The sequence below is a fragment of the Falco punctatus genome (genome assembly GCF_963210335.1).
Source record: "Falco punctatus genome assembly, chromosome: 7".
Taxonomy (NCBI): domain Eukaryota; kingdom Metazoa; phylum Chordata; class Aves; order Falconiformes; family Falconidae; genus Falco; species Falco punctatus.
Window position 1 is genome coordinate 22,948,119 of NC_137587.1, and position 27,094 is coordinate 22,975,212.

Sequence of the window (27,094 nt, forward strand, 5' to 3'; positions counted from 1 at the left end):
CCTGACAACAGCTGTGTGTTACAGCCATGCTGCTGTGCCTCCTGTTTCCCTAGCTGGAAGTCTCAGGTGCAGTGTGCACCTGGAACACATTTAAGCCAAGTTTGGCCTAAAGGTTTTGGGCAGGGAGTCTAGCTACAAATGTGCACATCTATGTGAAGGTCACATGTATCTGCTTCACAGGAGAGAAAAACCCACATCACCTATTTGAAGGTGAATCTTTATGCTGAATTGGCATAGGTACCCAGAATGGAAATAAATCCATCACAATAGAGCAATCAGACCTTTTTTTCCTCTAGAAATCTAAGCTTGTTTTGTGGTGCTTTAGATGAGGAATTAGTTTTTCACTGGCACACAACTTTGCACATCAGTTAATTCACATGATTCTTATTTTACTTAATGTTTTTCACAGCACTTCCTAATCAGAAGAGGTGCAGAGGCTGCTTGATCTGCCAATGATCAATCTAACATTTTGCTGGCAAGAGATCTACATCAAACAGTCAACTTCACTGTAACTCAGACCATGCTTTTGCTGTGCCACATCTCAGGCCAATTGAATTAATTATCTTACCAAGACAGTGTGCTGATTTTAACTACTGAAATACTAACATTACAGTAAACTCCAGTTGATGCAAAGGACACAGTATCATCTTGACCAACTGCTGTTCCATGGTAAGTAATTAATCTGCCTTTGGCAAAACACACATTATGATCTAGCAATTTCCCGGAAAACGGTCCCCTCCTATCCCTGCCCTTGTAAATAAGCAAGACTTTTTGACACAGGAGTTGCACTAGAGTGTCAGACCTGCCTCAAACAGCCATTATGAAACACTCACCGTTTAGGCTTTTGCAGAGCTCCAGCAAGGTTGCTGTGAACTGCTGAGAAGTTTTGCAAAGACTCACTCTGGTTAAATGCTACCAATACCTCTGCATGTGAAGCATCTCTGCTAACACTGGGAATAAAAGTCTCATAGGTTTCTATTGTGAGCATTAACCCCTGTCTTCAGGCTGACCTGTAGTCCTACCACAGGCACAATGTTCCCATGTTACTTGCTTTAGTGATTTTTTTCAGGATTTCTATTTCCTTCATTTAAATTTCCTGTAGAGTCTTCTGGCCACAGTCATAATTTAGAGCCATTTTGTTTACTGAATCCTAATGTGTAAATACCAAATAGTGTTGGATGCTGCTAAAACATGCATCTGCCCCCTTTAAATAGCGAATCTATTTAATAACCATATTCTGTACTCTGCATACTCAGAGCATCAAATACTATCAGAAAAAAAAAAAAGCTCTTGTGTACAGAAAACAGCAGTGAACTTAAACCTTACAGGTTCTTCTTTTTTTTTTTTTTTTCCCATTTTGGAAAACAGTGAACCCAAATAATCCTCTCAATGCTGTCCAGAAAGAGTAACACCAAGCCTGCTGCAGTGTAAGCACCACATAAGATTTTGCTTTGTTGAGAAACGGCATAAAACATTCAGCTCTAGGATAACCAATCAAGAACGGACCCTGCATATTGACAAGTTGCTGTGTTACGAAGATTGCATATATACTAAAAATGCTTAGACAATATTTTCTCCTTGACTGAGTAGTAATTCTGGATGGGACAAGGGGAGAGGGGGTGGAAAAAAAAAGTCAGACAAGTTGTTGAAACAGATACCAAAGATTTTATACAAGGAATGTCATGGCTGCTTTCTCTTTGTGCATTAACATGGTAGTAAAGCTACATGCATAAACAGCACACAGGGCACAGCCTACAAACCAAGAACACGGTGCTCACCCATTAAAAAAATAAAAATACTTTGAAGCACAGAATTATGCTGGATGTGCAGAATGCCTTTTAAGAGAGGATTTCTACCTAACTCATGCCTTCCCTTGGGCAACTGTCAGTTTATGGCAGACTTTGCTTACAAAAAACATTAGACAGTCCCAGTAAACTCAGCCAGTACCAAAGGTGTCCCGGAACATCTTCTAAGTCTACTTCCATGTGTAGGCTGGATGTAGTTGTGAAAAGGCCATCACTTTGTATGTTCTTTCAGAGACAAAGTGAGAACCACTTGTTACAAGGAAAAAAGTCAGTACACTTGTTCAGAAGATAAAGTCTTTTATAGCAGTTAATTTAATAATACAGTCCTAAAACAGGGTGTTGGGCACTCATCTACACAAGAGCACATTTAATAAGCTGGGGAAAAAATACCACAGTTCCAGGACATTGCATCAGACTCCAGCCACTCCAAGAGGAGACAGTTCTCATGTGGTAGAAGAATTCTTGTCTATGTAAGCCAAGAAGGGAGAATTTTAGGCAGTTTAATCCACAATGGTCTCTTACTTCTTATAACTGGAACCACAAATCCACAGTACAAGACAGTATTAGTTAGGTTAAGTGCTGCTTTTGAGAATAAAATAGTGAATTCATTGCAGTCCTTCAATAAAAGGATGAAGTCCAGTGAGTGCCAGTTGCTAGGAGCAAAGAAGAAAGGTTCCCATTTTCCCGGTGGATTTGTAAATTTGTATTATTAAAAAAAAGGGAAGTCAAATCTGTGCTGTTTCTATGCAGCCGCATCTGAGAACACAGAGGCTCCAGGATCACTCAAACAGTGGGGGAAAAGAAAAGCCATCACACCCCAAACTTCGTATTTCAGAATTGCCTACGTCACTTGTCCTCTTGTTCTGCCCTGGACAAAACTTTTAACTGAAACAAGCTAGCAGAGAAACTTGAAAACCTGAGTACATGAGAACATTGTCAGGAAGAGCAACACCCTCCTACCTTTTGATATGAGACTGAAGTTGAAATGGCAAAATCAGAATGCTCTGCCTTGTGCCGTATGATTTGCTTTACCTTTCAGAGCTCTACTGGTCTCTACCAGGGGGTCTGCTTCAACTTGGTACCTCTTGCACTGCAAGACCGCTGCTCATATCACAGTTCATACAAACTTGCTGATGAATCTGGGTTTAATCTTCCACGGCTAGAAGTATGGCACCTCCAGGTGTAGGGCTGGTTGAATTACCAGGTATAATTCATACATCAACACTGGAGATTTCCTGGCAGCACAGAGTCCAAACCTTCCTCACAAGACATCGTGATCAGCAAGACGTTCCAAAAGAAGAATCAGAAGGCCCTAGTCTGATCCAATATACTAAGGAACACCACCATCCATCATTTGAACTAGGAATACTCAAAGCTTCATTAGCCAACTGTATATTCTTAATATACTAAATTATACATAGTTGATATATTTGTTTTTCTTTATTTGGAATAAAATACACTGGATTTTGGTTTGCTCATTTACAAGGGAGCTTTCTCTCTTCCCCATTTAATTTGAAATTAAAACCTAGAGGCTGAACGTAAGCTCATTCCCAGTGTTCCAAGATGGATATAACATGAGAGGAGGCCAGACACTGGAAACATGCACTCTGGCTGCAACAGGTTAAGAGGTGAAAGGGAGACCAGATATTTTCATTTGTAACCCTGAGAACATAAGGAATTGCAAAGATCTGGAGAAAAGCCTGGGGTTAAAGGTCACCAGGCTTTTTATTGCAGTTAAAGCAAACTCGGACTGGGTGATCCCATCCACGAGAGGGAACCGCTCTGCGGTCATGTGAGCATTCGTCACAGAACCCCTGGCCACAGGCCCGACAGTGGTGTTTGGAGAGTTTGATACTGAATTCCTTCCGGCAGTTGTGGCAGTGCAGGATTTCGTGGTCTGGTACCCAGTATGCAGGTCGGGCAGCATCTTTTACCAGACCTATGGAGGAAGCGAGGTGGGGGGAGGAGAAAGAGGGAGAAGAATATAATCTGTGAACATGAGCACATCAGGAATGTACTCCAGTGGAAGTACTCACACACCGCAAGTTATATCACTGCCATTAAGGGGAAGAAGACCTACTGACAGAATACTTCAGTGCAATGGGTAGCCATTTAGGCCATTCTGCCATTCTCCCATGCTCTGCTTCTCTTCAAAGGGATAGACTGTCTCTCCTTAAATGGTGGCATCTTCTCTTAAGCAGACTCTTCTAGAGGTTGAGACAGTTGCCTTTCCCTACGTTCAGTTTCAGCCACGGCCAAAAAAACAGAGTCACCAAACCAAACTTTCAGACATGCATATACTGTCTGAACTGAGAAAAGGGATTTATTCTGCCTTTCATTGAGTCGGACAAGGGTGATGCCAGCACAAGCTGCAGGCAAAGCAGTGGAACGATGATCACTGCAATGAGTAGGAAGTCAGGTCCATCAACAGAAGATTCAAATACAAAGTATTTGCTGACATACCTGAACTGCCACCCAGCACATGAAAGAGCAGCAAATGTTCACGGTACTAAGCTCACCATTAAAAATCACGTTACTGATTACCTTCCTACCATCACCGACCTGGACAACTTCAGATTCTCAGCCCTCCCTTGCAGAAGTACCGAGTGCCAGTAATATCCATGAACACATTTAAAAGGCACTCAGCATCTCTGGAAGAAAACCAAACCTGATAAAATGCTTCCTAATTGGCCAGTCTTTAGGGAACTCCAGTTGGCAGGTCACTGCAGTGATGCATCAGGGGAGCACAAATTACTCACAGCTCGGTGCACACAGATTTGCACAACAGGGAGAAAAGAGGAGGTGTGAACTGCAGAAACAATGTGCTGAAAACCAAGAGGAAACATCAAGCAAGAGAGGTGCAGGGGGCTGCAGAACTCTCAACCAACAGTGGTAACATAGCGGAGGGGTCAGCCTGTCACAAAGACTCTTGAAGTTTAATCAGAAGTTTTGCTCTGTGAAAACAAAAATGCCTCTAGACAAAAAAATCCATCAGAAGAGATCAGAGCTTACCTAAGGGAATGTCCATGGCTGTCACCACTGCTCCAAGAGTGTTCTGCACAGCTTCCCCCACCTTCCTGGCAATAAGTGTCCCCCCTTCCTCATCTGAAGGCAGCTCAGCCACATCTGCATGACACAAGAGTAAAGGCCTCAACACCTAGGTCCAGCACGATTTCTGCCAAGTTTCAGTTAATTTACACCAGCAAAAACCAGCAGCAAACCCAAAGAGCAGCTCGCAGCCTCTCCTCTGCCTTTATCTTCCACATCCCCAACCTTGGATTACAGAGTTCTCGCTTTCATTTCAGCAATAATGGACAAAATACACACTCTGCTGAAAGAGCAGCATCCCTGCTCTGATGCTAGCTCCACACCATCAGTAGATGCCAAAAAACGAAAGTAAAAATCCAATTAGAAAATAATTTTGTCAGGGGGTCAGATATCTGGTAGCTTGTTGCAAGGGTCATCTTCCTGCCAAAAGGCATTGAGCTCGTGACCTTCCCTACTAAAAACTCTGTACCAAAGCCCACTTTGAACACTGTCTACACCCAATGGGAATGGTGGTGATCCAGAAGCCAGGGACAAAGGCTTCAGACTATTGCCCAGAGATAATTCTGTCACAATCAACTCAAAATTACCTAACTGGATGCCCCTGTTTTCATAGCAGTTGTCACACACACGCACTGGTGCTGGTCCCCAGCCTCGCTCAGGCACTGGACGAGTCTTAGAAGAACAGCCATCACAGAAGCCCTCTCCACAGGCCCGGCAGTGATGTTTAGTGTCGTTATCTTTAAAAGGCGTGTTGCACTTATTACAACTCTAATCAGAGCAACATAGAAAGAAAAACCGTTAGCTTGATCTTCCTTAATAGAAAAATAAAAAGCAGAATCCCAGGATGGCAAGACTCAGACTAAAACTGTGAAAAATATAGTTACACTTAAGACTTGGGTGCTATCAGTCCTATAACTTCACCCTAGGGAAGCAATTCAGACAGGTAGACGTACAGCAGTTAAGCCAATAGATTGCTATGATCCCTTCATTTGCGATCACAACTAATTACAGACACATCACGCAGGGCTGAATGGTGGATATTTGATCTTTGGGGGGGGTAAGAATTCAGAAGGCAGTTTTCATTGAAGAAGTATCTGTTCCCTGCAAGACGCAGGGAATCCTTTCCTAGTTAAATTGTAGGGGCCAGCTTGTTGCATCTGGCATGAAATCAGTTTAATCTGCACCTATAAAAATAGTACTATCAACTGCAGTAGCGAGTTGATGTCGATTCCTTGCTTTGAAGAGCAAGTTCATGCACACTAGGATTTTCCACAACACTGCTGGGAGAGGAGCTCACAAAAAGTAGGGAGCAACAGTCTCTTTAGCAGGGTTGGGCAGAGACTCTGGCTTAGTCAAGAATGGGAACAGCTGAAAGCATTTCAGTTCTTAAAATTGTAGAAGGGCTTGCTTGCTGCAATAAAACAAGACGCATCTGGAATCTGCAAAATACTGTATTACTTAAAGGGTAAGGATGGTTTTAGCTACACAAAGTGTTTCTCTACAGCAGCTGCTATTTACCAGGATCTGAGAGTTGGGTCTCCAGTAAGCTGGGGCAATCTGGTCTGTCAACCAGGAGGTCACAGCTTTTGTGGGTCCCAGGCTAAGTTCAGATACTGACTGTGCCATGAAATTCATCCCATCCAACAAACGCTGGGCTGCATTGTTGTTGTCTTTCAGAAATCCATCAGTCTGGAATTAAATGGATATTCATTTGAGAATAAAAACAGGAAAACTTTTTTTTTTTAGATGCAGATGTCTGTCACTCACTGCTTCTGTTAACTGGAGGGCAAGCAGGAGCAAAAAATTCACCAGTCCTACTTTGAAACACAGGGGTAGGTTTTCACAGTGTAAACACATGTTCACAAACTGTAACTTAGCCATTTCAAGACAGCCAAAAGATGACTGAAGGCCCCTGCAAAGGTTCTTTTAAACAGCAGAGACATGAACCAGCTGTAATGAAAGCAAATCCATTTTCTCCATCAGTGTCCAGAAGAATCAACATAGACACGTGCATGGCTGCACACATACACAAAGACTATTCAGCAACCAGACTTACCCCTGGCCAGACATGCTCAATTTCTGTCCTCACTACAGTGTTCACAGGATCTTGGTTGCCAAACCAGTACTGTCGGCTGCGGTACACCACCCCGCAGTTGGGACACTCGATCACATACCTGCAAAAGAGGAAGACAGGTTACCTCAGTTAGATACTGGAAGTCCAGTGCACCAGGCAATGTGGAGGCAACAGACAGCAGAAAGATCTTAGCTGCAGTACTCACCCCGACCAGGCATACTTGGCAAGGCCCAGCCAAGGGGAGTCAGTGGAAGCAGAGGTTTTTGGCACCACGCTGACCTCCATCCCTCGTTCATAACAGGCCTATAACACAAAGGCTCAATTAAAGCTGCGTTCTTCGGAATCCCAGACTCCAGGTCTCACAGCTGTTTGGCCACATAAAGCATATAACTTGGCACACAGTCGTCTCCACAGCAAAGGAGAGCGCTCATCAGAACCGATTTAAAAACAAAACAAAACCCGCTATCAATAACGACATCAGGGAAGCATTTCTACAACAATAAAAACCATTATGGTAGCTGAAAACTTTCCTGTTTCCTGCATGCACCCTTCAGAAAAATTGGCTAATACCAAGCAATGGGCCTAAGCAAATAAGAAGAGTAACCACATCAGGTATGTAGAAGGTCAACATCAGCCAGGCTGAAAGCAGCTAGGTTCACAATTTAGCTATCAAATGACACACAGCACACAGAGCTGATGACCTCTCCAAGCAAAACTGGGGATCAATTTTTCTTGTTAAAGCCACAAGCACCTCTCCCATTTGAAAAACTTGAAGAAAACAGGCACATGCCTGTTTTCCTCATTCCATCATGAAATGTTTCCTCATTTCCTGGGCCATCCTTTCCTTCTCCATCCTTCAGACCTTATCCTTGCGTCACTACTCACCTTGCAAGTGTAGACTCTGTTATCATACTGGTGAGAATATCTGCATCGGCTTTTTGATTCATGAGGGACTCCTTCCTTTGCATGGTTCATGCTTTTCTTGCAGCCACACCTGAGTATGCAAAAGCAAACCATGAACTGATGCTGTTAGATATGGGACAGATGTCACCAAAAGTTCATTCATGTTACTATCTTGCATTTGCATAGACGTTTTAACCCCAAACCATTTTCACAACCGTACATACAGCAATTACACCCTTTATCATTGAAAGGCAGGCTCTTTGGAAAGAGGCATAGCCACTACTTCACAGTACAAAGCAGCACCACACAACAATTTAGTGCAGGAAATTATCACTGTAGCCAATTTAAATGTCACAGAGAATTTTAGGAAGGACTAACCAAGTTTGGAAATTGACCAGGACAGAGCTAACACTGCAGCCCTTGCAAGGAGCTGCTAGAAATTCTCTAATGAGTGCAGGAACACAGCACCGTATCACATTTGAGAGAAAATGTTTCCAGAAGCACAATCAGCCATAACATCATGCTGCTATAGCGCCTCACAGACTCAGAGCGCTGACGGCCATCTACTGCTCTTTAAGGCTCAATCTTTGGGCTCTTCACGGAGAGCTACAAAGCCAAGCTCTAATCAGACCTGGGGCTCCACTTAGATCTAGTCACCGAAACAGCCCAGGTCCATGATGCATGCTTTAGGATTGTTTATACTGTTTAGGTAATAAAAATGGCAGGAAAAGTCATCATAGGAAATGTCAGGGGATTTCTTTAGACACTCCTTTCTTCCCACCCTGTGTGCACTGGGGAGAAGATATGGGCAGAACAGGTTTATAGCCATACACAAAAATAGAGTAGGCAAAGACCATGCATCCAGCTGGGATGCAGCAATAACAGCTGTGCAATTCATATAAGAGTTGAATTTCTAGCTAATTTTGCCTGGAAGTACTAGCTGATGACAGGTCATGTCAGGGGTCAAGATGTCACAGAAACTTTCTGTTCTAGGGCTGCAGACCAGGGCAGCACTATCTTCTAGAAGGATGAGGGTGCATTTCTCATCTACTTACCCACAGCTGAGGCACACAGAGGAGCATGTGAAATATTCATCTGGAAAGAAAGAGCTGTGAGCCATCTGGTCATCGGGGATCTCCCCACTGAACCGGTCACTTAGAGCCTGTCAAATAGAAAAGAATGAACTGGTAAGGGACTGAGAGCAATGCAGACATTTTAAGAAAGCTTTTGTAAGCAAAAGCATGGGTTCCCTACTGGAGGGAGAGGCAGAGAGTACACAGCTAACAAATAATTTCTTACTGATGTGGAAATCAAGACGACAATTAGAAAACAAGAAAGACAACGATATTGCACTTATATGGAAGTGACCTGAATGCTTGTAAGATCCTTATTCTTGTCTTCTCTTCCTGCTCCTACTTTGAATTTTATAGTAGAAATGTGTGGTAGAAGATCACATCTACCTCTATGCATACAACCCATGCCCAAAATAGCAGGGTGCTTGCTAAGAGGGCTTTGCATTCTGGAAACCTCCAGAAGGAAACTCGGAGAGTAAATTCTCACAATGAGTACATGAGGACACATTCTTGGCCCCTCAGCTCAGAAAGTGCTGCCCTGAGTTTTCCTCTGGTCTCTTGAATAATTGCTCTTCTCTGGTGAAACTGAGACAAAGGGATTTGTTTCCTTTCCTGGGAGCATCTGTTCTCAGATTAAGCCAGTCCTTAGCCCTGACACACTTCACCTTTTTCAGTTCTTTTGGGTGTTATGGTAAAAAAAAACAAAACAAAAAAAAAAAAACAAACAGTTAGCACTGGTTAAGGGTTTTCTGGATTGAGATCTCTGAAAATATAAGGTCTAACTGTAACTATTCCTACAGCTGAGGTTACCATAGAGGCTGCCTGCTCTTCTTTTCCTCCCTCTCCCCTCCCAGGGAGTAGGGGGGGAGCATCTCTGCTGTCTAACAAGGGTTGCCCACACAAAAACACAGACATGTGTGTATCTCTCACCACAGTTTCTCTCAAATAAAATCTCTACACAGACATCGGATTTCAGAGAATTTAAAGGAAATTAGCTTTAGGATCTCTTTTCAAGCTTGACTGATACAGGCCAACAGATTCAGAAGTTAAAGGAGGTGGACATAGGTCTCTAGCAAGCCTTGCGTCCTCAAGGCAGTGAAGCAAAAAAAGTTAATTTCTAGTCAGTAGTGATCTGAACACAGCCTCTACTCTACTGGACACGTATTTAAGTATACTAGCAGCTATATCTGAAACTGAATTACTTTATTATTGCAACAAAGTCCTAGAAATCGAACTGGAACTAACCACTCCAGCTGTTTTTGCCTTGCTGCCTGTCTGCTCCCTAATGCAAGGAACTGTGTACATGCCACCCCAATACTTCCCTCTGTGTTTCAGCTACCCCAAATACAGAGCAGATGGAATTATCTGCTCCAACAGCTGCAACTAACATCAGAAAAAACTGCTAGCACTACCTTCTTCTGTAGATATGCCCCAGCTCTGCCCACCCCTCCCCAATGACAGCTGTGCTCTTCAGGCAGTGGTAGCAATGTGCGGAAACCCATAGGACAGACTGCAAATTTGAAGACCCAAAAATATCTCTGACATCCTAGTGAGTGACCTTTCTAAGAAAATCACCAGCTGCTTTCTCTGATTTCTTTTTGTCAACCTTCTGATCTGATGCTGCACCTGTGAAATGATTATTCATTTGGCTTGATCCCACCTTGTTCCCTACCTACCAACACATCTCCTTCCTCCTTTTTGCCTCATAGCCCTTGAGTTACACTACACTCAATGCTAGGTTTTGCCAACCATTAACTCCCTCCAAGCCTTCTGCATTCCCTCCCCATGTGCTGAGGCCATCCTTGGGAATTTCACCAATAACTCCTTCTGGGCCTCCTATCTGTCATCAGTTATTTGTTTCTTTCCCAGCCGGTTTCTTCCTGGCCCAATTTTTTTGATTTTGCTCTTCAACTTCTCTTGACCTTTCAAGGTCTTTGCTAAAAGTTTTAAAGTTAAAAAAAAAACCAAACTACCCAGCCTATCCGGCTGTTACACAAAAGTCATCATCTTCATGGAAGATCTGCTTTACCTCCAGACATCGGCAACATCACTAGTTCACATGCTCTACCTTTATTAGCTGCCACTGACAGTTACTAGCAACAGCGATACAAATAAAGATCGTGATGAACTCTTTTCCACTTACTTTTAGTGCTTTGTAGATAACCCCAGGCTGTCGAGGTGACCGAGTGGTGTTGTTCTCCAGCTGCTGCTCCACAGCTCGCCTAAGTCCAGAGAAATCTGTTGGAGGATTGTATGTCCTTGTTCCCTTGTAGTGGATTGAGCTGAAAGCCTCAGGAAAACAGCTTAGCTTCCGAAACCGATCCTGAATGAGCTTCTCAGGAACCTCAGAAGGATGATCTATATATGACAGCATCAGCAAGTATATAAACAACTGACTGTTTAAAATAATATTTAAATTGCACAGTGCTTTCAGCACAGTGCTAGTGTTTTCCTAATTACACCCAAATACATTTGGAATGCAGTTATAATTATATTTTACAAGAAGGAAAAGAAACAAACTATTTCCAAAAGCAGTGTCTGCTTTTGATACACAGCTTTAGATCCTAAAACCAAGTTCCACAGGTAAAACCAGAAACATGTAGGTTTGGAAACACAGATATCCAGAAGCAGCAGCAATTTATGACATAATATAAGGAAAATCCACATCAGCACACTTGTTAGATCTTCACACCAGACCACAACTTGGTATAGCTAGTCGTAGCACCCTGGTAAGAGGAGGACATGAACTTTACATGGGCTGCTTATTCTCCACACCAATCCTACAGCAAGGAAGGCCAAGCCTCTATCAACCCTTTGTACCTGGCAAAGCACTTCAGAACTAGCCATTATCCGGTCAGACTGCAGAGCTGACCACATTCTTCTGCCTGCTTCCAAGTACCAGTTGTACACTTCAGAATAAGGCAGGCCCCTTCTTCCCTGCCCTAAAGCTATATAAACACACTTATCTCAACTATCCATTGAGACGGATGGTTACAGCTTGCTGCAAATCCATATGTGAAGAGGTTTCTTTCCTATCCCTACCATGATCAGAAGTTATCATAAAAATATAATTCTACTACACTGACTTTGCACACAGGTGCAGCTATCATTATGGGTCACTAAATCTGACCTGCTGAAACAGCAATTCAACAACTATATGAAACTTTGCATTGCTAGTCAGCAAACTGCTATGTAAGAAAAGGAACTGCCTTGGCAGGTCAGTTTAAAGCAATTAAGAAGTCACTTTAATAAGAGCCAGAAAGAACGTCAAGTTCTTCTACTAGCTCAAGACCTTACTGGTTAGAAAAGCCAAAATTAGAACGTGGGCCAGCAGAAAGCTGCTGTGGTATTACACAGCCGAAGACTCCTACATGTTCACAGACAGCAGGACTGAGCCTCAGCCGGTGCAGGCCAATTCATTAGGGCTCTTGCTCATCAAAGTATCAGAAAGGGACAGCATAAAGAAAGGTTTCATCATGCCATTTGAAGCATGGAAAAAGTGGGGCCAGGAGAAAAAATTTAGATCCCTATACAGTCAAAACCAAAACGTGCCGTGACTTCAATAGGACAATGCATTTCACTCAGACACACCAATAAAATAAACAATTTAAATATGCATAATCCAGTATGGCATGAGCCAAGTTAGAAGTACTGGTGAAGAACACTGAAAGGGATGGGAATAATACTGAGCCAGGCCTGCTGCTTTGGCCGTATCAGATACTTGCACAGATAAAGGTGGCATCAAACCATCTTCTCTGTGCCACCATAACCTCAGCCCCAACCTCACACCAGCCTCAGAACGACGTTAGTCCAAAGAATTTTAAAAAGTAGAGTGAAGTTCACCAGTTTCATTATTCTTCCTCATCCCAGTTTCTACACAGAGATTTGTTAGGTTTTTTGCAACATGATACGCCGTATCCCTGCCAAAACCCCAGGGTGTCTCAGTTTTCACCTTCGTCTGCCATATCACACATACTCATGATCTTGTATGATGACCCCTCCTATGGCTGGCAGAACTCCCATCATGACTAGTCAGTGCTGATGTCCAGCTGGCTAAGAGGATTATTCTTAGCTGATATGGGGTAGTCAGATTGCTATCAGGGAATGATCTGCTGTTTCCATAGCCTGGGTCCCAGACTGGAACAAGCCAGACTAAAATGCAAACCGCATCTTTTACATGGTAATAAAGAACACCGAATATTCAATGCAACCTGGCAACTTATAGACAGCGCTTAGCACATCGTAATTCAGTTTCTTACTGCCTACTCACCAGAGCCCAGCAGCTTGGTGTACACAGTCTCATGAAAGATGATGACACCTGGACCCAAAGTTGACAGAGGAACATCTAGGCCACAGCGGGCTGTGGTAGCTTTTAGCTCCTTAGTGAAATGTTTTAAATAAGCCTCCGAGGCATCACCAAGGAATTTGAAGAGATCATTGTGGAGCCTGTCAGCACGAGTACGGTAGATGACAAGGTCAGAGATGGCCAGGACCTTCAGCAGCAGCCGTGTTCTCTGGCTCAGGTTCACAGTAGCCCCCAGGAGGCCCTCTGTATCAATTACCACCACTTTGCGGACAGGGTCATAGGCTGCCCAGACTCCAACTGTGCAAGACTCTTGGGCTGGAGACGTCTTGAAGACTTCCCGGCCATAGAAGAAAGTGTGGTTAAGGGTGTGAGACTTGCCATCCCCCGTGTTCCCAAAGATGGACACTACCTTTAGATGCTGGTCAGGACTGCAGTCCAGTTTCTTAATAAAGTCTTCTTCATTCCTTACCTTCAAAAAAAAAAAAATTATAACTATGCAATTGGAATAGACAACACTGGAAACACAGCTGGTTTCAGGATTCATAAGATTAATGAGAATGTTTACTTCCTATTCAGATTCTATCATAAGTTTCTGAAGCACCAAGAAATCCAAAGAAAAATATTAGAAAGCAGTTCTGTAACACACACACATCAGTGGGATTCAGGCTGCTCCATCATGTAGCTGTTTTGAAACTGATGCCTCACGGTGATTATCTGTCTAGTGAAACCTCTTGTACCTCACCTCATTCCCTAAGGCAGTCCTTTCAGGGCAGGGAGCACAACCCTACTTCCCCGTCTGCCAGAACAGCTGCTTGGAGCACGGCAAATGCTCTCAGTAGCACTAGTCTCCTGGCAAGCATCCAAATTCAGGCACAAAACAGGGGAGTGCTTTTGTCACCTTAACTTGCCTCATCCACAGAGGCTGAGCACCTGTCTAGGGAGAACACACTCCTCCATGCAGCTGTGCTGCATCTGTGCACAGCCAGGGCTCTCCAGCTGATAGATCCTTCCGCTAAAAGGAGGGGCAGAGAAAAAGAAAGCAAAGTTGTGCACTGGAGTCAGCTGGTTGAAGCAGGTCAAACTGGCTTTTACAGAAGTCCCACAACTACCTCAATGATCTGTTTCATAATTTTATGCATTGTGCTTTCATTAAAAAACAAACAAACACCACCACACACAAACACAAACCCAAGAAAGTATAGACAGCCTTCAGCAGGTAACTTCTCTTTGGCTTCACATGGATTAAGTGACACAAATCATGCTATTTAGGTTAGAGAATAGGGCATTTTCTGTTCAGGTACTAGAGCAACAGGGAACACATAAACAAGCAATGCAGCAGGTTAGGGGCTCTGTACAAGAGCCTGCCTTGGGTTTGTTGCAGAACACAGCCTTGGCTTTCAAAAGCTTCATGCTTTCGGCTATGGTTGTTTATCACTTGCTTTTTCTTCTTCCAACAGGTTTTATCCATGTGTTACGTGACAGGGAAGAATATGACAGAGGCACTTTTTGAGAAGGGTTAAATTCACCTCCTCCATCACAATTCCCTCCAGGAATTCCCATCCGCTGAAAGGATCAGGGCTTCCATCCCTTCTCACTGGCCTCTCAACTTCTGGAAGCTCCTTGGCTATTCCTGGCCCCCCTCCCCCAAGTACATTTGGAAGGTCTTACGATATGCAATCCACAGAAGCCATGAGGTAACAAATGGTTTCTTTCAACAAGTTTATTCTTAGATCAGCAAATTAGTTTAAGACTCAGTCAGCCCCATTTTCTCTGGTCAAATCTATCAGCAGCATCTAGACTTTGAAGGAAAATAAAAAACTGCCAGCATGCCAAAAAATAAAAAATAACCAGTGTGCCAGACTGTGGTTGGGAACAGCATTCAGAAGAGAAACTGTGGACTGTAAGGCTGCAGTAGCTTCTCCCGGACTCAAAACATTCAGGGCAGCCTGACAGTATGGAAGAAAACAGGAAACAAATCAAAATGCTCTAACAGAAACTTTTCTGGTGTCTGTGGGAGACCATCAAGATACACTCCAGTTACAGGTGCAGGAGAAAGGGTCTGCTTTTTTGGTAGCTGTGATTATTAGCTTGTCATCAGGAAAATAATTTTAGACAACAGATGCAGTTTCTCTTAATGTCTCTGGAGATGTCTCTGTGGATAAAAGGAAGTTCTTGGCTCATGGGATAGCTCCTATAAACATTCACAGATTTGATAATAATGTTATCTGTATGTAAGCAAAAAGAAATACGAAAATCTTGTTTAATTTAACCCCCACCTCCCAAACTTATTACCATAAGGGTGGCAGACCCTCTTTTTGCTGGAGTCAGTGGTTATGTACTCCCTGGATGTCTCAAAGAAATAGCAGTCTTCAAACAGCTGCTTAAGGATTGGCAGGACAACTAATAACTATGGTCTTAGACAGCACTGGTTGTTATTCTGGTATCAGTTTGGGAGAGTTTGTGGAAGGGGCTGAGTTAGTAACGTCAGAAGGCACAAAGGACAAGGACCACAGCAGTCAACTCACACAAACTCTACTGCAGCTGAAATTGTCCCAAGCTGAGCTAATGCAGATGTCCACACCAGCAGCCTTCTTTCACACTCAATGTACGTTAACAATGGGGCAACTTATTGCGGGAAGAAGAGCTGGATTGCTGAGCCAGGCAGAAGAAAATTTGGTTCCACATCAATAATCCAGGTCACTCCAGCAGAAAAGTTAGACTGAATATCAAATCAGGCACCCAAAGCACTGAGCTGTTACCCCCTTTGAAGGCTCTAGGCTCTTTCAGGCCTCCTTGAAGGACAGAACTCAGGAGTGATTTGGACAAGCAAGTCACCCAGGAGCACGAGAATGCGCCAAAGTCTAGCTAGTCCAATGTTGAGTCTCACAGGTCTCAGCAATGGGTGAGAAGACATGAAACAACTAAATGTTTCCTGGCATGCTTTACCAGCTCTCAGTAGTCAGATGTCAAAGGACTTCCCAAGCAGTGGTTGCATCTAAAGACTCATGTTCGGTAGAGAAGTAGTAGACATATCCTCTAGGAGGTTGTCTAACCCCTTTGTGAACCTAGTCATAGTTTTGGATCCTACAACATCTTGTTACAATAAATTCCATGGGGGGGTAGGGGGTGGAAGAAACAAAACCAAAACCCAAACCAATACAACCAAAAAAAAAAATCCCTTCTTTTTGTTGAATATGCTCATATGTCATTGAATGTTCCTTTCTTTTGTGTGCTTGTCTTCTTTAACCACTGTTGAGCACAGGGATGATACTCTCAAAAAAACATCCACAACAATCCCTGTATCAGTAGTCGAATTTTCCTCCCTTGAGGAAGTTCTTTAAAGACATTCAAAGTCAGAGTGGGTGTAATAAGTGTCAAAGTACTAATACTCCTGGGGCTCAAGTCCCACTTCTCAGTTTTGCTTCTCATCTCTAAATAAATTTGCATGGTACCACCTTCTGCTGCATGTGCAAAGGACTCATGTTTCCATAGCTGTGTCCATTCCCACGTTTCCAGAGTTCCACATCTGACATGAACAGTAGAGAGTAAACATGAAACCTTGCTTAAATTGCACAGCTGTGTCAATCAAGAATGCAAACTTTGTATGTCTAACCTAAGGACAAGAGGCATCTCTCCAGCCCCTTCTCTATTTTGCCATTTCCAGCATCAGAGACTCATTTACACTTTTGTTACAGCTCTTAAAAGAATACTGTCTTCTAGAAAGCACAGTTTTTGCTCCATCATGGGTCAGAATCCCAATTAGCCTTCTTTTACAGTGTTAACTACGTTTCTGTTAGCAACTGTCATCCAGCCCCCCATGCAGTCATTCCATCCAAGTTAAGCCGAACTGCAGGTGAAGGTCTTCAGCAGGAAAACCAGAAGACTGTACGGCTAAAGTCCTTTTTTAAAAAAAGACATAAAAACTCATACCGCAGTGCCATGGAACACATTTAGATCTGAAGACTCCTTGCCATCCATACTTGGAAATCTTTTATACCTACCGTAACAAGTTTCCTAGATCCAAGCCATAACAAAAGTCGAACTGTGTAGGAAGAGACAAGAAACAGGTTCTGCTAAAATCACATTCCTGCCTATGAATTTCTTGGAAACAATGTTACTGGAACAACAACATGTTAAAAGCTTAAGAACAAGCCCCATAAAATAGAACAGTTTCCAATGACCTGTACTCATACAACTTTAAATCTGCCTCCAGGAAAAACAAACATATTAAGAGAATCCAACATTTTTACCAGAATTTTCTCCTTTTAAAACTCTTTATGAAGCCTTTAAGTCTTGCTAATATTCATGGAAGCAGTGCACAAAGCCCGAGCTGTGCCACGATGACACAATAGCTCAGAACAAAAATCAAGAGTGCTTAGCATAGTATTTATACCACAGCGCCTTCATTTGCTAGTCTTACACTGTCATTTTGACTTACATTGGTACTTGCTTTTGTTGTTGCATTTTGAAATCTTACTCTTTGCTTGACCTGATTTTAACGGAATATTTTCAATAACTAAAATAATTTTCTGCAATCAAGAAAGATACCATCATATAAATCATTAAATTTGTGTCATTAGACTTATCTAACAACCAGCACACGACAATATCTTCCAATACACAATCACTAAACAATTAGGAGGATATAAATTTAACACACTTTTCAATGAATGGAAGAATAAGCTACAAGATTTGTAGAAGCACATCCAAATATATACCAGCATAAAATTGCAACCATCTGAAACAAATCAGTCTTCAAGCAGAAGCGGTCAAAACAACCAAGTGGAAAAAAAAAACCCAAACAACAACTATTTCCCTTAAAGTATAATTTAACACTGGCTATACAAGCAATTCTGCTCACAGTTCAGAAAACATTTTAAAAAAATAACGTTTCCAAGAATTCAAACTAACACCTGAAAACAGTATGCGAAATGGCAAAGCAAGCTAAAACAAGATCTGCAACCTTTTAAGGAGACAGTTTTAGGTAATTGATCTTAAGGACAGAGTATCATGTCAATCATTAAACCTGGAAACAGAACAGATCTGTCAGATCTGCCCACCTCAACACAGACTACTTTACGACACAGCTTCTAGATTTTGGCCGTTGTGTTTTACTCTAAAAAACCTGAGTTCCTATCCAGAGGTAGGTGCACACAGAACTCTTATGGGTGCATGCCTAAAGCCCTAGGTTCTACCATTAGGTCATTGCATCAGAATTTCAGTGCACATTGAAAACAAGAGAGAAACCTTTAAAGCAGATTTCTTCAACTACAGCCTGTAAGACTAACCTGAGAAAAATAACCTGCACCACAGTACAGTGCTGCCACCAAAATTCACATCTTTGCAGAGCTCCCTCACAATGACTCCTGGAAAGGTAGTGCATGAATGCAAAGAAGTGCAGCTGGCTTACCCCAGCAACTCAAGTGCAACAGCTATTATACAAGCAGCTGGAAAGTCCCTGCTTTTGCCCCAGGAGAAACCTTTGTTGATATTCCCAAAAGTTTCTTGCTACCCAAGTGAGAAAAAGGATTGGGTAGTTCCCTGTGAGGAAAAGAAACTCTCTGCTATGAAACCCATGACATCAGTAGAGCCGTGAGACGGGCTCTAGTCTATCATAATTCAAATGTTGTTTCCACTAAGATCATAGACTAATTCAGGCTGAAAGAGACCTCAAGAGGTCATTTCTCCCTCCTAGCTTTCAAAGGCCTCCAAACAAGAGAGATATTGATCATAACCAGGTGCTCAAGAAGAATCAAGGCTGACTTAAGTCCAAGCAGCTCTAGTTTCCTACCCTAGTTTGTCTCCTATACCTTTTCTTCTGCATGACTTCCCACAGAAAACATTATTTACGCCATTACTTGAGTGTTCCACATACAACTTAAAATCCATAATCCAATTACATAGCCATATTTGATAGAAAAATAAGTGCCTCTGAAACTTAAATTTCCTAAAAGCCTGATGAAAATAAACAGCAAAGAAAAGAAAGATGCTAATAACTTTTCTGAGGAAAAAGTTTGTCTCTTGTCCACTCCACACAGCCAAGATACAGTAGTAAGCTGAGCAGTCATGCCCATACTTGCTAGCCAGTAAGCATGCTGGCCGGCACGTGACAGCACACACGCTGCTTCTTCCCCAAAAGAGAGAAGATGTAGATAAGCACTGGATAATGGGAAGCAGACATCTCAGAAATTACTTTATTAATTCTACTGCTCAAAGAGTTACTTTTTATGTAACATTTTATGTTACATAAACATTTATTTATGTAAACATTTTACGGTAGCTTAGGAAAGCTTTCCCAAAAGGGCTGCCTCAATGGGTTAGTTTACAAAATTGCATATGTCATACCAGCAGTTACAATCTGTTGTTCAGGAGTAAGTTATTAATCATTGACCCAGCAAACACTTAAATATATTTATCATTATTATGCTCAGTAATAGCTTAGACTCCAGCCAAGCTGGCAGCAGACATCAGCATTTTCAGGATCGGAATCCTAGAGAGGCTCAAGCCCAAATTGAGTGAGCTGACACTGGATGCAGGGACAGCAAAATAAAGGAGGAGACAGGCACACCCTGAAGATTTAAGGTTAGATTCCAACACTCCTCAGCTTTAGCTAGTTTTGACCTTATTCCCCATGCTGGGTGCAGGTCTGGCTCAAACAAATAGTTTCATTTGGATTAGGGGTGTTTTCTAACCTCAAGTTTTTTGTACCTGCTATTTGCCTTAACTGCAGTACCACCTACAGGTTCTGTTAAGATTTCTCATCCATGAAAACAATATCCCTGAACTGAAAAACTTTTTCAGACCAAAGTTAACCTGTTCCTCCCCACAGCTCTAGCAAAGGAATTAAAGGACAATATTTTTATGGGTTTGACAGCACTTAACAAGATTGAGTCTTAACAGGACCTACAGGTGCCTGCAACAAAGGGCGGAGGCTGGCCATGTCTGAGGCCCATGTCAATCTATTACAGGACTCTTTCCTGAAAGAGGCAAAGAGGTAAGAGTTAAATCCTGCTTAACAACCCTACCCAAAGAGAGAGAGCCTATTTCAAAGGTTTTAAGACAGTGGTAGAAAAAAAACTTAAGGGGATGGAAGGTAATCCAATTTGATTGGACTCCTCCCTAACGCAAGAAGCAATATTGCCTAAAATATTGCTATTACCAGGTCAGTCACCCTTGTAGATGGAGCCGAGTTACATGAAACTGCTGAAAGCAGAAGACTAGACAGCTCACTAACCTGTTTGCTAGCAGAAAAACTAGTTTTGCAACAACTCAAAACTAATAAAGACTTCAAGGTAAATGCAACTGCTGCAGAAGTAATGCTAATTTAAGAGTGTCATCTAACTCTTAAAAAAGAACAGTAAGCAATAAAGCAGAAATAATTATTCTGTATCCTAAGTACTTTTCAAGTTCCCCACAGATGTTAATTTGGCCACACAGCTACCAATTACCACCCCAACATCACAGCTGTAGCAGCAGAGGTCACATTCAAGTGAAGAGACTTGCCCAGAAGACAGCAAGTCAGCGAGCAAGTTCCTGCTGTACCTATTGGTCTTCCTCAACACTTGGGGTAAACAGATCACCTGCGTGGACACTACTCCGTAACACTGTCTTTGTTAAGAGGGGCATTTAAAAAACTTACTTGTATCACTGTTCCACTCTTACTAGAAAACAGTTACTTTGGTTATTTTCCCAATTGCAGGGTGTTTTGACAGGTAGGCCAAAGAACTGTGAAACTTCTGGCTTTATGCAATCATACAGCAAGGCATTAACAACCCAGGTAAAAAAGTAAAGGGTAAACTGCAGCAACACCTGCCTCCCAGTGACCCCTGTAGAAGGGACAAAGTGGAGAAGATGGACAGGGCAGAGGGCTGCAGGAGAGCAAGCTGCCAGATGCACCCCACACAAAGCACTCACAGCCTACTCCTGCTGGCAGCACCCAGAAGCCCAAAAGGATTCACTGGATACAAGCAAAGGGAGGTACAGCAGAGGAAGCACTAGAACACCCCCTTTCTCCCAACAACCCTACTCAGGAACTCCTCGAATGAAACCGTGGGTAATTCCAGAGTGGTTTGCCACCAGCTTCTCTCACCTGTGACATGCTCTCCCTTGCTTCCACACCTGCACTCATTTCAGCATACAGACAAAAGAGAATGGAAGCAAGCAAGAGATTTTACTTGAATTACAGCCCAAGAGAACCATATCATGAACAAGGTACAAAAGCAGTGCCAGGGAAAAGCAATATTTAAAAGTGGCTCTGTTCAAATTAGCTAGGAGTCAACCTGAAACTGTTAAAGGTGCTGTGCCTTTGTTGAATGGATGGCTCCTCTCCCATCTTCTAAAAATACTCTTCAAAATACTGGTATATGTCCAGTGGAAGAAAGAACACTACTAACCAGCAATTGCTAAGCAGTTTTTCTACTACTTTATTCCACGGACTGAAAAACAGTGTGCACTTCAGTGCAGGAGAGAGAACTGCAAAACTGATAACAGACTGCGATGGGAGGAATAATGAAAAACACCAAAGTAATAAGGGGAAAATTCCTAGACTGTAGGACAGCAAACTCCCAAAAATACTTTGGCAAGAAAACCTCTCTGAAGCACAAAGAGAACTCGTTAGTAGTACAGCAACAATGAAGGACAGAAATTACATATCCTGATCAGACAGATCACACTGACCTAAAAAGCTTGGATTTCTTCTTCCTCCTTTACATCCATAGCACATATACCAGCTGTGACTCTTCACTTTACAGGATATGGACTAAAATTCTCAGAAACTTATAGCTGACTGTGCTACCCTAAAGCACACACACACAAAAAAATCCCCCAACAGCAGATCAAGCAAGAGTGTCATAAGGACTAGTACTATTTGCTAGACAAAAGCTTTTCTACTAGGAGGCAAGCCATAAGACTTGGCGATTGTGATCCTCTCTTAGAAGACATACATTAGCTTGCATTGACTGACAAAGAACACGAGTAGGAGAAGCATGCCTAGTAACTCTCCATTCTCTCATGCCTACACTTTTTGCCAGGCTTAAATCCATAAATAATAAGGAAAAAATCAAGTATTTTCATCAGGCTTACAGTGAGAGTGAGAAGAGCAAAGCAGCTACATCCCTAAGGAGTTATCAGTCTGTACGTGTCACTTTTCACAAGGTGGGACAGAGGAGGACACACAGACTGTTAGAGGCTGGTTATTTAATGATTGTCTAAAATGGTCTGTATTTAAATAAGAGCTACAGGTCACACGGCATCATCTGAACAGACTGCAAAGAATTATATAGATCCTGCTCAGTATTGCTGAGGGGAAGAACTTAATCCTTTAGGTGTCTAACCCTGTTAGCAGGAATAAAAAGAATTCAAAGAATGGTGCTGTATTTAGGAAACTGATCTCTATTGGCAAAACAAAAAAAGTTTATAAACTTCTAACTGCTGCTTATAAACTGCTAACTGAAGAAAGGGAGCTCACAGTCAGTATCTCAGGGGAGACCCAGAAATGAATGTATGCTCTTTCCTCCCCCACAAAATTATACTGCTGGGGATATTTTTTGTGACTAGCTAAAGGAAGAAGTTTTTTTTTCTTCCTGTCTCCTTAGTAAGAAAGCTACAAAGTCAGTACCTTTTATTTTTCTTTGAAACCCAGAGACTGGGTAAATTCTTGTGACAGAGCTAATTTCAGGTCAAAGAGCAGTGAACTCTTTAAGGCATGCTAGTAACAATCAAGCACATCCCCTAGCTTCTGGGGTCAATGAAAGACTTTTTCTTCTTCTATAAGGTGTATGTGCAGAGTCCTTAATTATGGCTTTGGACAAAGTGTTATCATAGAAGCCACTAGTGACACTACAACCAAGTTCTGATCCTGTGGTAAGAAGTCTCAACATTTGTTCTCCAAATTGTTGTTATGTATTGCTAAGCATTTCTTCTCCCCTACCTCAGAAGTAGTCGTAAATAGAGTTCGCTGTACAACTAATAGATAACTCCCTGCTTTATGCTAAAAAGCTCTATTGCAAAGGTGTTGTAAAAAGACAAAAATGGGATACTGTTCCAGAAACTGCGTAAATGTAAGTACAAAAGACAGATACAGACCAGTAGAAAAGTTCAAGAGACAGTGAAACAGTAGCAAGACTTGAAACAACTATCCTAAGCCAAGTTGTGTTTTTATTGTTGTACATTTCTGTGGTTTTCGTAATAGATCCATGAATACAGGGAGTTTTAAAACAGATCAATTAATTTTCTAAGTTCTTAAGGGAAGTGCCTCCTGTGAGCAAGGGGCAGCACTAGTGACAGCACAATACCTGCTTGAAAATTCAGCAAGCTAGAGGCAAGAAAGAAAATCTGACATCTTGACAGATAAGAACAGGAGATTCAGCTGGGGGATTTGCACACAAAAAAGAAGGCGGCATGCAGTTTGAATCTAACACAGCAAAAAGGAGATGTGGAAGATTTAACGAGAGCAGCGACAAGACCAAAGCAATTGCCTGAGGAAGTAATCCCCACACTATCATTGAGTAGAGATGAGCAAGGAAGACAGACTATGTCAGAGCCAATTAACAAACAGATGCTGCAGTTATCAAGAACAATTTGATTGAAGTCTCTGCTTTAGATATGTAATAGATAAGGCTAAAAGTTTAATACTGTATAAAGAGAAACTGCATAATGCTGCATAAAACTACCACATAAAATACTACATAAAACTGAGAAAAAGGACCTAGAAGGACCTAGAATGGGATCTAAATGGCAGATGATGCCAGTTCACAGAACATGGACAAGATTTATTTTCTGACAGAAGAAATCAATAAGGTCTTATGAGGGGCGATAAGTCCTTGGAAAAAGGAAAGGCAATTTTGTGGTGTAGGTCAAGAAGGCTGGGGACTAACACACAAGTTGCAAAGCATTACGCTGTGTGGTGAGACAGCTGGGGTTGGACTCCACAAGTACCAATCTCTTTCTCTGGTTCTGCAGACTTGTGGTACAAACTTGGATTTAACCCTTAACAGCATTTTCTTAACATGAGATAATCAATCTGTTTCTGAGGTGCTCAGATATAGCGCTGTTATGATCAACGTCACAGAGAACCTTGCATTTCACAGATCTGAACTTCAGCTACTATCAGTTCTCTACAAACAACTGCTTCACAAGTGGTTGTTTAAAATGGGACCTTTCCTAACTAAGTGGGTTTGAAACAAGCACAAGAAGTCCACAGCTTTCTGAGCTTATGGTCATGCCTGCAAAGTGCAAAAAGCTTTGAGCAGGCCAGTACATCTGTGCAACATGGCACAAAACCAGTTACGCAGATCTCGGAATTATCGTAGCCATATCAGTGCAGTGCTGAGCCCAAGCTAAGATTCTCTACTTCTCAACTAAACTAATTTCCTCAGGCACAGCTCCTTATGGATTAATCTATATTGCTTCTGGATCTTGAACTAGCTCAGTTATCGTTCACATGCCATAAATGTCCTTCAGTTTCAGAGCTACCACCTCCAAGAACCCAACAGGAACAATGAGATGAAACGTAACCACTTGAGCTTAACAACTCCAAGTTCCAAAGGAAACCAAAAAAGAAATCTCTTTGTGTTCCCATGTCATTGAACCACTTTCCAGTCAGAGGTTTGTAAATACATATACATCAGCGAGTTCCTTGATCCATCATGTTTGATCAGCAGCATAACTAGTTCTTCCTAATTTTGTAGGACTAGCATTTCAACATTTCTACGGCAGAGTCTACCACTGATAGCAAATCGGCAGTTTCCTCTCTTATTTCCTAACTAATGCAACAATCTTCAAGTTCCAAAGGTCAAAAACCAGATGGTTAAAGATAGCTGGACACCATAATTCTGATTAATCCTTCTCCTGTCTGCTGAAGCTTAAGAAATCACACACCATCAAACTCTGAATCTCCACATTTCAAGTTATTATTTAAACCAACCAAAATGCCAAAATAGTAAAGAACATTCTTAGGATTTCTCCCCAGGTAATCAGCAATAATCTTGCTAATGGCAAGCACAAAAACCTGAGGATCACTTTCCTACAGCTAAACTGGCTGTTCAGTATTATCAAGAGGAAAAGATGCTACAGAAGATGTCTTCAGAGCTAGCTAGTCATCTTGCAGCCCTCTCTAAATAAAGGTCCTCATGCTCACTAGCAGACACATCACTATAATAGCAAGCACTCTAAGTTCCAGCTGCCAGAAAATATTTTAATTGAAAACCTCTCAAACTGCTTTGACACTGGCTGCAAGATGTCATGTGAGTATTCAGCTATGAGGAAGAGGTCACTCCAGGTGAAAGAGCTCTGATTTAACATCTTGATAGTGAAGCAAGATCATCTTTGGAGAGCTTTTCCAACCCTGTTCTGATCAAACTGCTATGATGTGATAAAGGACCATTGCTGTCCCAGTAAGGAAGTTGGCTTTACTGCCTATGACATTTAAATCTCAATGCACTTGCTTGCAACAGGCAGCCAGAAGTCCATCTCAGTAAGGCTTAGAGATGCATGAGTATAAAGATAATTTAAACCAGTACAACCACACACAGCCACAGCTTGTGAGCAGCCTTCCAGGACATCGCTGTTCTAAGACATTTCAGAGCTTGCTCTAGTGGCTACATGAAGATCATTGAAAAGCCTGCATCTTAAAGTAGCAGTTGCATCTGCCACGCATTACAAGGAAATGTGTGTGTGCTTAGGGAAGACACACAAATTCCAGACTGCTACTACACCTGAAACTCACTCACTCACTTTACAGTCACTGGTGTCCTGCATTGTGCGTTTTCTGTATCAGTGCATCTTAAGGCCTGTTATATCCTTTCCTCCCTTGCCTCTTCAAAAGCCATGAGAATTTGTCAATCAGTACACCCAAACTGACCAAAATGCAACCCAAGTATCTTGCATCTATTCTATATTATAGTATAATTACAGTGTGCATCTATATAGACACACACACTCTTCTATTGTATGGAATAGATACAAGATACTTCAGTCACGTTTCCTTGCAATGCGTGGCAGACATTGACTGTTACTGTGATGGGTACAAATAGCTAATTGACCAACAACCAGAGTATCATCACAATTCTTTTTACCACTGGTAGTATGGATATGTCAAATCAGAGCAACCAGATACTGAGTCTTCAGGTGACCTCACATTTTCTTTCAGTGTTCCCTAAATGAGGTTAAACATGAAAGATGCAAATTGGAAACCAGAAGACAAAGCTGAATTTTTCGTTGTGTAACTAACCTGCTCTGTGACTTTTACACGTTGCTGTTTTCACATTTGTAAAGTATCTTTACATTTGTAAAGTATTTTTACATTGTAAAGTGCCAACACCAAATGTAAGGGCCAACGGAAGAGTTCATTAATGGCATAAATTGAATGTCAGACTCTCCAAAATGTCTCCTGAGGAGCTGTTCCTGGTCAACTAGTATTTCTATCATTATTACCAGCAGGCATACCCCAAATTGATGGCCAATTTCCTCCTTTTTCAGCAAAAGGCTAACAAGAAATAACATTTGTGACAAGCAATACAGCTTAACCACGGTGTCTGTAGGACTTGGATGGCACGCTTTGGATGCTTATTTCTACTTTATCCCATTCCCAAAAATCAGATGAATTTCCTGATTACAGGAGAGTAGCAGGGAGCTGTAGTCTTGCATTGCATTAGACTTGGTGCAGTGCCCACTCCTAGTCATACAGTAGGAGATTGGCTGCCAACATTCCCATTTGCAGGATACCTACTGCAATACTCTCAGTTCAATTTTGTTCAGGAATGATCAGCATCCTGCACAGACAGCTCTTATCTTAGTTGTGTGTGTCTCAGTACAGCGTCAATTCTTTCACCAGCTTCGCTTACCAAGCCTCTAACTGGCTATCCTCATTTTGTTAGGGTTGCTGCCA

General features: G+C 42.1%; 1 protein-coding gene across 2 annotated transcripts in view; it reads right to left on the reverse strand.

Annotated features, from left to right (window-relative positions):
* Nucleotides 1-1,720: 1,720 nt before the first annotated feature.
* ZFYVE1 (zinc finger FYVE-type containing 1) overlaps nt 1,721-27,094 on the reverse strand; it is a 32,546-nt gene continuing 7,172 nt past the window's right edge. For both annotated transcript variants that reach the window (XM_080397614.1, XM_080397613.1), the window contains exons 3-12: nt 13,174-13,678; nt 11,047-11,261; nt 8,886-8,992; nt 7,813-7,921; nt 7,133-7,230; nt 6,910-7,027; nt 6,372-6,542; nt 5,441-5,621; nt 4,818-4,931; nt 1,721-3,744 (exon numbers count right to left, since the gene is read on the reverse strand). In XM_080397614.1, the coding sequence (XP_080253740.1) occupies nt 3,512-3,744; nt 4,818-4,931; nt 5,441-5,621; nt 6,372-6,542; nt 6,910-7,027; nt 7,133-7,230; nt 7,813-7,921; nt 8,886-8,992; nt 11,047-11,261; nt 13,174-13,678 (1,851 nt within the window). In that variant the 3' untranslated portion in view covers nt 1,721-3,511. The remainder of the gene's footprint in view (nt 3,745-4,817; nt 4,932-5,440; nt 5,622-6,371; nt 6,543-6,909; nt 7,028-7,132; nt 7,231-7,812; nt 7,922-8,885; nt 8,993-11,046; nt 11,262-13,173; nt 13,679-27,094) is intronic.